This window comes from Prinia subflava, chromosome 26 (assembly GCF_021018805.1).
Source record: "Prinia subflava isolate CZ2003 ecotype Zambia chromosome 26, Cam_Psub_1.2, whole genome shotgun sequence".
Taxonomy (NCBI): domain Eukaryota; kingdom Metazoa; phylum Chordata; class Aves; order Passeriformes; family Cisticolidae; genus Prinia; species Prinia subflava.
Window position 1 is genome coordinate 4,450,315 of NC_086272.1, and position 12,186 is coordinate 4,462,500.

Sequence of the window (12,186 nt, forward strand, 5' to 3'; positions counted from 1 at the left end):
CACACCTAGGTCAGGGATTGAATTCCTACTCCAGGTCAGGAGCTGAGTGACCTTGAGATAACCATGAGATGACCATGAGCATGAAATGAGCGATAGTCACAGGGATACAGAGATGACCACAACATAACCATGAGATGCCTGTGACAGTGAGATGAACACAGCATAACCATGACCTGGAGACGACCATGACATGACCACAACCCAAATCCATCTCCTAGGAGGACGTCCAGGGTGTTCCAGGGAGTTGTTTTGCCTGACTCTGTGACCTCTGTTTTTGGCTTCACTGGGTGATTCATCCCATCCCACCCCATCCCTGCCCACATGTTCATGCCGCCCAGCATCTCCAGGGCCAATGGGGGAGTGGGTCCAGTACTTAAAGCAACACTGGAACCAGAACTGCACCCCTCCTTGCCCTGGGGGTGACCTTGACCCTGGAATGACCTTGACCTCAGCCTGACTGCACTCTCTCCAGCCCCAGTTCACCACAGACAGGGGAGTCACCATCAGCTTTTATTACCCCCCCAAAAAAGTTTCACCTTTGAGCCTCCCCAAGTCCTGCTGGGGATCCCCCAGCATCCAGGCCCCCCACCCCCGACTCTGTGATCCCCTAGCCCCAACACTCAGGGGACCCTCCTGAGCCCTCTCAGCTGCGCTGCGGCCGCAGCTTCATCTCGGTGAAAGGGATGGAGACATTGAAGCCTTTCCAGGGGAACCAGTGGATGCCCTGTGAGGAAGGGGGGTCAGGACCTTCAGAGATGCCCGTAAGTCCCCATAGACCCCCCACAGACCTCTACAGACCATAGAGGCCCCCACAGACCCTGTGGACCCCCACAGACCCCGCAGACCTTCATAGATTCCTATGGGCACTCATGGACACTCACAGATCTCCATTGACAGACCCCCAGAAACCATATAGATCCCCACAGGCCCTATGGACCCACACAGACTATTTTCCACAGAGCTTTATGAAACCCTATAGACCCCCACAGACCCCTGCAGACCCTTAGAGACCCTCACAGAATCCCTCATATACCCCCAGCCCCCCCCCATAATCCTATAGTCCACCCAAAGGCACCTTAGACCTCTCTATCCATTCCCAAAGCCCCCCCAAATTCCTTCATATCCCCTTCATACCCCCCCAGTCCCGTACTCCGTGGCATCCCCTGGCCCTGGTACCTGGTGGTCTCGGGGGGTCCCGTAGCGCCCATTCAGGTTGGCGTAGTGGCAGTTTCGGTACCACCAGGCTCCGCCGTAGGCCACGGCGCAGGGAGGGGGATGGGGCCGCCCCGAGGGGTCCCGGCGGTCCCGAGGGTCTCGGGAGTCCCGGTCCCGTGTCGAGAAGGGGCTGCCCGAGTGGTAGGAGAGGGCGTCCCCTGCGGGGGCTGCTGTCAGCGCCCCCAAGGAACCCCCAAACCCACCAGAAACCCCAATACCCCCCAGGGATCTCCAAATCCGCCAGTGGCTCCACAGCCTCCTGCCGGCCCCAAAACTCCCAGGGGTCTAAAGTCCCACCAGGACCCACAGGATTCCCCAGTTCCCAGGGACCCCCGCGCACCGGCGGTGCCGCTGAACGCTCCCACCCGGAGCCGATATCGCTCCTGGGCGCTGCCGACAGCGAAGTCACGATAGAGCGCGAAGGCGGCGTCGCGGGCAGTCCGCAGGTCAATGCGCAGCTCCGTGGGGGTCGTGCTCGTCAGCTCGTGCAGCGCCTCGTTGCCTGCGCCCCAAAATCATTGCCGGCATCCCCAGAACTCCTGCGGTCCCCCCGAGGTCCTCCATCCTCCTCCCAACTCCTGCATGTCCCTTGAAATACTGGGGACCTCCCCTCGCAGATGTCTGAGGACCCCTCAAGTGGCCCCCGGAGCCCTCGAGCCTGCCCTGAACTCCTGGACGCTCCCCTGCGAAACTCCTGGAGACCTTTCCAAGTCCTTCCAGGAATCCTAGGGCCCCAAAATTGGACCTGAATGTCTGGGGACCCCCCAAGTCGCCTCCTTGGGCGACTCCCCTGGACTCCTTAGTGTCTCGTTCCCTGCACCCCAAAATCTGCTTCCCAAATGCCCGGAGCTCCCCTAACTCCTACGAGTCCCTCCACCGGACGCCTGGGGAGCCCCCAAGTTCTGGGGCCCCACCGAGTACCCCTTTGCTGCTGCTCCAGGAGCTGGCTCTCCTCAAAGTTCCTCCTGTCCCCCAAATCCCCGGAGTGCCTCCGTTGGCCCCAAGTCCCCTCAAATTTTTATGGATCTCCCCCAGCCCTGGGGAGTCCCCCCAGTCCCCCAGGGCTCCCCCTCACCGAGCCAGAATTCGCCGCTGACGTTGCCAAAGCCGCGGGCATACGATTCCCACCCCCGCCAGAAGTCGGTGCCCCCGTCCTGGCGGCGCTGGAACACCTGGGGAGGGGGAAGTTGGGGCACCCCAAAACCCTCCTGACCCCCCCCACCCCTATTTCCCTCCCATAAACCCTACAGAACGCTCCCGCCCCTCCCAGTGCCCCCCCAGTTCCCGTTCCAGTGCTTCCCCATCACCCCCCGCTTCTCCTGCAGGAGGGAGATGCCTCCAAAACCCCTCGTTTTGCCCCCCAAAGCCCCTCATTTCCCCCCCAGCACTCCATATAGCCCCCTGTAGAAGCTCCCCCCGCCCAGTGCCCCCAGTGCTCGCAGTCCCACCAGCCAGCCACCGCCATCCGTCTCCATGTCACAGAAGACCCTGAGAGGCCGGGCCGGGTCCCCCCTGAGGAAGATGAGGGTCTCCCGCGAGGGGCCCGGCCCGTTCAGCTGCTCCTCGGCACAGTCCCGGGGCTGCGGGTGCGGGAGGGGGGCTGGGGGGACACGGGGGACCCTTCAGACACCCCAGGGGGCTGCTGGGGACTCAGGGGTGCTGATGCCCCTTCCCCAGAAGGACACAGAATCCCCGACTCAATAACAGCCCCACCTCTATCCAGGGATCCAGGGGTCGGGTGCTCCCCACCTAATGACCACCCCACAGGACCCAACCCTCCCAAAAGGACAGAGCCCCCGCCCCCCACAATGCCTCCCTTCGAAACTCGGGTGTCTTTGTGCCACCCCCAGGATCTCAGCCACCCCCAGATGATCCAGGGGTGCAGCTGTCCCCCCCAAAGGACACAGTTCCCCCCCAAAAACGATCCAGGGGTACAGGTATCACCCCAATGGGTTTCCCTCTCTCCAGTGACCCAGCTGTCCGTGTCCCAGCCTCCCAAAACTACACTCCCTTCCCCAAGGACCCAGCCTTCCCAAACGGACACAGGTAACCAGGTGCCTCTCTCAAGGACCCACCCTTGCCCATCAACCCAACCCCCTGCAAAGGACCCGGGCACCCCTCCAGGTAACCCCCCAAAGGACCCAGATACCCAGGACCCTCTTACTTCAGGACACCAACACCCAAAACACCCAGGTGTCTGGTTGTGTACCCCCCCACCCCCTCAAACCCCCACCTCCTCCTAAAGGACTTGGGTGCCCCCTCACCATAACCCAACCTCTCCCCTGGGTGTCCCCCTCCCATGGACCCACTATCCCCCCAAAAGCACCCAGGGGTTCCAGATGCCTCCCAAAATTCCAGCCCTCCCTCCAAGGGACATAACTTCCCCTACCAATAACCCCATCTCCCCACAAAAAGGTCCAGGTGCACTCCCCCAAATGGTCCCTCCACACCCCCTAGCTCCCCCCACTCACGGGTGACAAAGGTGGCCTCGAGGGGGGCACTTTGGGGGTCTCCCCCTCGGCCCCACAGCCGCACCCCATAGCGTCCTGCTGGCTTCAGTCCCCACAGTTGCCGCGACGTAGCCTCGGGAGGCAGCCACAGGGTCTGGGGGAATGAGGGGTATTGGGGATAGCCCAGGGGGACAGTGGAGTCCCCCAGGAGGTATTGACATGCCCAAAGGCATTATTGGGGTCCCCCGGAGGTGTATGGGGGTGCCATTACCAAAGGAGGGCAATGGGATACCCTGAGGTGTTATTGGGGTCCCCAGGGCTGTTACTGGGATACCTGAAGGAGTACTGGGGTTCCAGGGAGGTATTGGGGAGACACCCTGGGTGTTCCCAGGAGTTCTAGGCTTCTTTGGGGGGCTGTTACCTGCTGGGGTCCCCCAGGGGGGCCGTACTCCAGCTCATAGCCATCAGGGGGGATGTGCAGGGAGTTCCAGTGCAGCCAGGCACTGCGGGGCCACACAGAGCCCACCCAGAGGGTCCCTGGGGCGCCTGGGGAAGGACACACTGCTGACACCTCAAACGGCACAGCTGACATCCCAAAGTCCCCCACTGATACCCCAAAAAACCACTGTTGCCACCCAACCCTCCCTGCTGACACCCCAAACCCCCTCCCAGGGGCCCTCTGGCCCTGTCCACACACTGCACCCAGTGGAGATGCCTCAGTTCCCCCTCATTTTCTCCAAATTCCAAAGACCCAGTCCCCTCCCAGTCACCCTCAGTCCCGTTTCCTCCAATGCCTGCCAGACCTGTTTCCTCCAGTCCCCACATCCCTCCAGTTTCCTCTAGTCCCGTGAGTTTTTCCCAGTGCCCAGTTTCCCCCGGTCCTTGCCAGTCCCCAGCTCCACCCTAGTCCCCAATCCTCCCCCGGAACCAGTTTCCCCTCATCCTCCGATTTCCCCCTGTCACCCTCATTCCCAATTCCCCTCAATCTCCCTCAGACCTGTTTCCCCCAGTCTCTTCAGTCCCCAGTTCCCTCCAGTTCCTCCCAGACCCAGTTCCCCCAGTGCCTCACAATCCCCTCCCAACTTCCCCCAGGCCTCTGAGTCCCCAGTTTCCCCCAGTTCACCCGTCTCTTGTTTCCCCCAGTTCCCCACACCCCCTAGTTGTCCCAAGTTGTCCCCAGTTCCTCTGACTCCCCCAGTCCCCAGTTCTCCTGCCAGTTGCTCCCAGTGCTACATTGCCCCCAGTCTCCAGTTCCCCGCAGTCCTCTAGTTACCCCCAGCTCCCAGTTTATCCCAGTTTCTCCCAGTTTTCCCAAGTACCCTCAGCTCCAGTTGCTTCCAATCCCCCTCTAGTCCCAGTTCCCCACTGTTCTCCCTGGTCCCCACTGAGCTGTCTCAGTCCATCCCAACTCTCAAATTGCTCCCAGTCACCCTAATAACTAATCTCCCCTATTCTTCCAGTTCTCCCTAGTCCCCAGTCCCTCCCAGTTCACAGATCTCCACAGCTACCCAGCACCCCCCAGATTCTCCCCAGTGCCCACTTTCCCCCAGCCTTTGCCAGTCCTCAGCTCCACCCCAGCCACCACTATTCCTCAGTTCCACACAGTTTCACCCAGGCCCCAATTCTAGCCAGTCCCGCTACCTGCTCCCAGTTCCTCTCAGCCCCCAACTGATCAGAGTCCCTGCAGGTTTGCACTCCCCCAAATTTCCAGTCACCTCCAATCCCTGGTTGCCTCCAGGTCCCTAAATTCCCCTAAATTCCACAGTCCTCAGTGGCCCCTAGTCCCCTGAGCTCCCTAACCCTCCTCATTTCTCCAGCTCCCCCAGTACAGCCCAGTTCCCCAGTCCCTCCCAGCTCCCCCTGGGCCCCACTCCCAGCCCTGTCCCCACTCCAGCTCTGCTCCATGAGGGACTCTGGGGGAATCCCTGGAGCCCCTCACCAGTGACGGCCTCAGTGGAGACATGGTCAATCCTTTTCCCACCCTGCAGCCCGTAGAGGTGGAAGTGGTACCGGTTGGATGAGGACAGCCCTGGCACCGTCACTGAGCGGGACCCGCCATCGATGGGCAGGGCCTGGGGCTGGCCCTGGGCATCCCGGTACTGCAGCATGAAGGAGTCAAAGGAACCTTTGGGGACAGTCCATTGCAGCTGTGCAGAGTTGGGTGTGACACTGGAGATCTTCAGATCTCCCAGCACTCCCTGTGCCAGGGGGGCCTCAGATGGGGTGGCCTCAGTTGGGGCATCTTTTCCTTTGGGGTCCCCAGGTTGGGGCTCCTTGGAGGGCAGGGGTAGCTCCTCTGTCTTGGCTGTGGCTGCAATGGAGATGGGATAATGATGCGTGTGAGAATGCATGTCTCTATCCAAATGTCCATCCATCCAATCATGTTTCTTTCCATGCAGCTTTTACATCAACTGGTTCTTTAACCTCTTGCTCCTTTGGATCATCCAGTCACCCAAATACTAATCTGATACATCAAACCTACAACAAATTGCCCCAACACTCATCATGCATCATCCATCTTTATTTATCCATTATCCATCATCAATCTAACATCCATCCATCACCCATCTTTTTAACTTCAGTCAGTCCTTGAATCCATTCCTCCATCTAGCCACCTCCCCATCCACTTACCTCCTCCTTCACCCAGGGCACAAACCTGGCTCAGCCACTCATCCATCCATCCATCCATCCATCCATCCATCCATCCATCCATCCATCCATCCATCCATCCATCCATCCATCCATCCACATTTCTTTCCATGCAACTTTTTCTTCAACTGGTTCTTTAACCTCTCCCTCCATTGGATCATCCAACCACTCAACCACTAACCTGATCCACCAAACCACCAACTGCCCCAAAATATATCTTGCATCATCCATCTTCATCCCTTCATCATCTACCAACTATCATCCATTTGCAATTTATCCATAAACCATCTATTCATCATGCATCCAGCACACATCCTTCTTCCTTTGACTGAAGGCCTTGAAACTAAACCTCCACCTACTCCCACCCCACCTCCGCATCCCTACACTCAGCTCCTCCCTCACTCAAGGAAAAAACCAGCCACGGGCTCAGCGACACATGGTACAGCCACAGGTCCATCCACCATCCATCCACCACCCATCCACCATCCATCCATCCATCCATCCATCATATCCAGGAGCCCTTCCTCCATCAATCCATCATCCATCACCATCCATGCACCAACGCTCCCTCCTTCCCACTGCACAGCCCACACCTATTCTCCATCCACATGTCCGTCCATGCATCCATCCATGCATCCATCCATCCATCCATCCATCTATCCATCTTCCAGTGATCAACCAACCAATCAATTCAGAAGCCCTCCATCCATTATCTATCAATTGATCCATCCACTCACTCATGTAACTCTCATTCACCCACATGTTCCTCCTGAACCCTTCATTAACCCACATGTTCCTCCATTACTTGATCCCTCCACCTCTCCCTCCATCCATCATCCTTCATCCCTTCATTCAACCATCCTCACCCCTCTGACCTTTCCCTACACCTGTGACAATGTCGGTGGAGACACGGTCAATCCTTTTGCCTCCATGCAGGCCATAGAGGTGGAAGCGGTACCGGCGGGATGGGGACAGCCCTGGCACTGTCACTGAGCGGGACCCGCCATCAATGGGCAGGGCCTGGGGCTGGCCCTGGGCATCCCGGTACTGCAGCACGAAGGAGTCAAAGGAGCCCTTGGGAACACTCCACTGCAGTTGCACAGAGCTGGGTGTGACACTGGAGACTCTCAGCTCCCCCAACACTGCCCGTGCCAAGGGGGCGTCAGTTGAGGTGGACTCAACTGGGGGATCTTTACGTTGGGTGTCCTCAGGTTTGAGCTCCTCTGAAGGTATGGGTGGCTCATCCAAGTTAGTTGCAGCTGCAGTGAAGAAAGGATGTTGATGGGTATCCTCGTGTCCATCCAAATGTGCATTCATCATACACAAAATGAACCATCATCCATCCATCCATCCATCCATCCATCCATCCATCCATCCATCCATCCATCCATCCATCCATCCATCTCCATCCTTCTCACCCAACATCCAATCCAATGCCGTAACCAATTCCACAATCATCTCTCCAACTTTTTCTCTCTACATCCACTCAAGCCTTCACCTCTTCCACTGCTGATTTCTCATGGGCAATCTTCCATCCTTCAGGACATCCAACCACTCACCAGAAATGCACCATCCATCTCTACTTCCCAATTCCATCCAACCACTCATCTATCTTTTCACCTTCTTCCATCAACCTGGGAAGAAATCCACTCACAATCCAGGCCAGAACACATTCAACCATTCAGTTCTTCAACCATCATGGATGGATCATAGTAATGATGGAAAATTATAATAATCATGGTGATGATGATGGGTGACAGATAAAGAGGATGATGAAAATGATAGTGCATGATGGCAGGTGCTGGTAGAGAAGTCAGTAGAAGGGTTGATGATCGATTGGATGGTGCTGGGGTCTGTGGGTATATGGCAGGTGAGATAGATGATGAGATAGATGAGATGAGATGAAATGAGATGAGATGAGATGAGATGAGATGAGATGAGATGAGATATGAGATATGGCCATGATCCCTTAATCCACTGATACCATGATCCATCTAGTCCTCTGACCATCCCCCTCACCTGTAACAGCTTCAGTGGAGGTATGGTAGACCCTCTTCTCACCCCGCAGCCCATAGAGGTGGAAGCGGTACCGGCGGGATGGGGACAGCCCTGGCACTGTCACTGAGCGGGACCCGCCATCAATGGGCAGGGCCTGGGGCTGGCCCTGAGCATCCCGGTACTGCAGCATGAAGGAGTCAAAGGGGGCACTGGGGACACTCCACTGCAGCTGCACAGAGTCAGAGGTGAAACTGGAGACTCTCAGATCCTTCAGCACTGCCCGCGCTGGGGTAGTTTCAGATGCGGTGGCCTCAGTTTGGTGTTTCTCATCTCGGGGTTCCTCTGAGGGCAGGGGCAGTTGCTCTGGAACAGCTGCATCTGCAGTAGAGAGGGGATGATAAAGGGGATGAGCATCCAAAGATCCATCCTTCCATCCATCCATTATGTTTCATTTACCCATCCATCCACCCACCCTCAATCCTCTGACCTTCCCTGTCAGCTGTGACAACGTCAGTGGAGACGTGGTCAATCTTCTTCCCACCCTGCAGCCCATAGAGGTGGAAGCGGTACTGGCGGGATGGGGATAGCCCCGGCACTGTCACCGAGTGGGACTCGCCATCAACAGCCAGGGCCTGGGGCTGGCCCTGGGCATCCCAGTACTGCAGAGTGAAGGAGTCAAAGTGGCCTTCTGGGACACTCCACTGTAGCTGCACAGAGTTGGGTGTGACACTGGAGACCTTCAGCTCTCCCAACACTACCCGTGCTGAGGGGGACTCAGATGGAGGGGCTTCGGCTTGGGGATGTGCAGTTTGGTGATTCTCAGCTGCAGGGGCCTCAGTTGGAGTCTCCATTGAGGGTGAGGGCAGGTCATCTGGGTCGGCCGCAGCAACAACAGAGATGGCACAATGATGGGTGTGGGCATTGGTATGTCCATCCATATGTCCATCCATCAATCCACCCAACTATCCATTATCCATCCTGCACTATTTCCTCCCAGTCCCTTTTCACCATTCCCTCCTCACCCGTCACTGAGCAGCCATTGACCCCGGCCCCATCCAATCAACCACTGACTCTTCCATGGACGTACTGACCAGCATCTGCCATCATCCACCATCTTCATCATCGTCATAATCAACATCATCCATCATCTTGACTCATCCAATATTCAGCATCTGTCCGTCCATCCATCCATCCATCCATCCATCCATCCATCCATCCATCCCTTCATCCCTTCATTCCTTCATCCCTTCATCCCTTCATGACTCCACCCTTCCATGGTCCCAGCCATCTCTCCATCTCCAAGCTGTCTCCAGTTTCCCTTCTCAATTCCATCTATGACTCCTTCCCATCCACATCACCATCCACAATTGGGCTGTCACAAGTCCCAGAAAACATCTGCTAATTGATACCTCGCACCTTCTCCTGAAAAAACCCTCCCATCTTCCATCAATCATGTACCCAGCCCTCCATCCATCCTTTCACGATCCATTTCTGCAGGCATCCAGTGATGTTCACATCCATCCTTCTCCTCATGACTCCACCCAACCCTCCAGGCACCCATCCATAATCAACCCTTTTCTCCTTCTTTCTATCAATCTTTCCATGCCTACTTCCATCTCCCCAACCCTTCCACCTTCTTTCCTTCCTCCCCACCTGTGACAACATCGGTGGAGATGCGGTCAGTCCTCTTCTTCCCCCGCAGCCCATAGAGGTGGAAGCGGGTACCGGCGGGATGGGGACAGCCCTGGCACTGTCACCGAGTGAGACCCCCCATCAATGGGCAGGGCCTGGGGCTGGCCCTGGGCATCCCGGTACTGCAGCATGAAGGAGTCAAATGAGCCCTTGGGGACACTCCACTGCAGCTGCACAGAGTTGGGTGTGACACTGGAGACCCTCAACTTTCCCAATGCTGACTGTTCCTGGTTGGCCTCAGTTTGGGGCTGTTCAAGTTTGTGGTCTTCATGTTGGGGGTCCTCTGAGGGTAGGGGCAGCTGCTCTGGTACTGCTGCATCTGTGATGGAGAGAGGATGATGATGGGTGTGAGAATCAACATGCTCATTGAACCATCCATCACACCATCACACCATCCTCCATCCATCCATCCATCCATCCATCCATCCATCCATCCATCCATCCATCCATCCATCCATCCATCCATCCATCCATCCATCCACACTTTCATCTCCGGGGCCATTCATTCCAGTATCCATTATGTAGCATCCCTCAATCCGGCCAAATGGCTTTCAATGTGGCTTTCCCTACAATTTTAGTTTCTCCCTCCATTGGATCATTCAATAATCAAACTGTCGATTGGATTTGTCAAACCACCTGCCCCAACACCCATCATCACCACCATTATCATCATCGTCATCGTCATCATCATCGTCCATCCATCCATCCATCCATCCATCCATCCATCCTTCACTCATCCTTTTTCCTTCAGCCAGTCCTTAAATCCGTCCCTCCATCTCTCTTAACTGCCCTCACCTCCCAGCCCCCATCCCAACACCTCTTACCTTACCCAGGGCACAAACCAGCCACAGGCTCAACCACAAGTGCTCCCATCTGGCCACCAATGTGCATTCATCATCAATCCATCCAAGCCAGCCAGGAGCCCCCTAATCCACTGATCTGTCACCCTCCATCCTCATCATCCATCACCCATTTGCCATCACTCCAACCCTGAGCTGTTTCCAATTCCCCAACTCTGGAGGTGTAGGATGGGGGGGGGACTGTAGGGGGAACAGAGATGGATGATGGATGTTAGATGGATGATGGAGGGATGATGGATGGTAATGATGGAGGATGACAGAGTCAGTGCATCATTAGAAGTGTCAGTGTTTGATTTGATGGTGCCAGTGTCAGTGTTTACCCAATGGCAGGTGGGAATGGGATGGTGGAAAGGCACAATTAGTGAAACCATGCAAGAAAATATGGGGAAGTATGGATGGAGCTGCAATGGAGGGAAGATCAAAGTGGGATGGAGACAGGGTGTGTGGATGGAGGGAATGAGTAGGACAGGGATGAGGGAAGGGGGATGGGGAGGGAAAGGGCGAGGGGGAAGGGGGAGGGGGAAAGGGGAGGGAGAAGGGGAAGGGGAAGGGGAAGGGGAAGGGGAAGGGGAAGGGGAAGGGGAAGGGGAAGGGGAAGGGGAAGGGGAAGGGGAAGGGGAAGGGGAAGGGGAAGGGGAAGGGGAAGGGGAAGGGGAAGGGGAAGGGGAAGGGGAAGGGGAAGGGGAAGGGGAAGGGGAAGGGGAAGGGGAAGGGGAAGGGGAAGGGGAAGGGGAAGGGGAAGGGGAAGGGGAAGGGGAAGGGGAAGGGGAAGGGAGTTACCAAATATATACCAGAAGGAGATGGTTGCTTTGTGTGATTGTTGAACACTTGGAAGGGTGATGAATGGATGGACGGAGGAATGCTTGGGGAGAACAAGTAAATGGATGGATGGATGGATGGATGGATGGATGGATGGATGGATGGATGGATGGATGGATAGATCCCAGTAGTCCCAGAAGCATCTATTCAGTCATTGATCCTTCCACCAGCCTATTGACCAACAACCCACCATCATCAACAATCCATCATCCATTACCCATCATCAACCATCATCCAACCATGGGCCCAATCATCCCTCTACTCTCAATCTCTCTGGCTTCCACATTCCCACCCCTATCTCAAGCCCCAGGAACACTTGCCAGGCTCCCCAGGCTTGAAGGAACAACTGAGGGCTTCGATGCACCACTGGTGCAGATGGGGCCTCAGCCGCCCTCACCTGTGACGACATCGGTGGACAGATGGTCAATCCTTTTTCCACTTTGCAGCCCATAGAGGTGGAAATGGTACCAATGGGATGGGGACAGCCCTGGCACTGTCACCGA

The 12,186-nt window shown here is 56.5% G+C and overlaps 1 protein-coding gene across 1 annotated transcript in view; it reads right to left on the minus strand.

Moving 5' to 3' along the window:
• Positions 1 to 505: 505 nt before the first annotated feature.
• The window catches only part of LOC134562038 (tenascin-X-like), a 35,146-nt gene continuing 23,465 nt past the window's right edge, over positions 506 to 12,186 (minus strand). The window contains 14 exon segments of the mRNA XM_063419488.1: positions 506 to 724; positions 1,177 to 1,373; positions 1,556 to 1,717; positions 2,291 to 2,387; positions 2,664 to 2,815; positions 3,687 to 3,819; positions 4,087 to 4,211; positions 5,605 to 5,976; positions 7,181 to 7,573; positions 8,334 to 8,690; positions 8,785 to 9,192; positions 9,966 to 10,032; positions 10,034 to 10,323; positions 12,081 to 12,186. The exon segment at positions 12,081 to 12,186 is cut by the window's right edge and continues 275 nt beyond it. Of these exon segments, the coding sequence (XP_063275558.1) occupies positions 644 to 724; positions 1,177 to 1,373; positions 1,556 to 1,717; positions 2,291 to 2,387; positions 2,664 to 2,815; positions 3,687 to 3,819; positions 4,087 to 4,211; positions 5,605 to 5,976; positions 7,181 to 7,573; positions 8,334 to 8,690; positions 8,785 to 9,192; positions 9,966 to 10,032; positions 10,034 to 10,323; positions 12,081 to 12,186 (2,940 nt within the window). The 3' untranslated portion in view covers positions 506 to 643.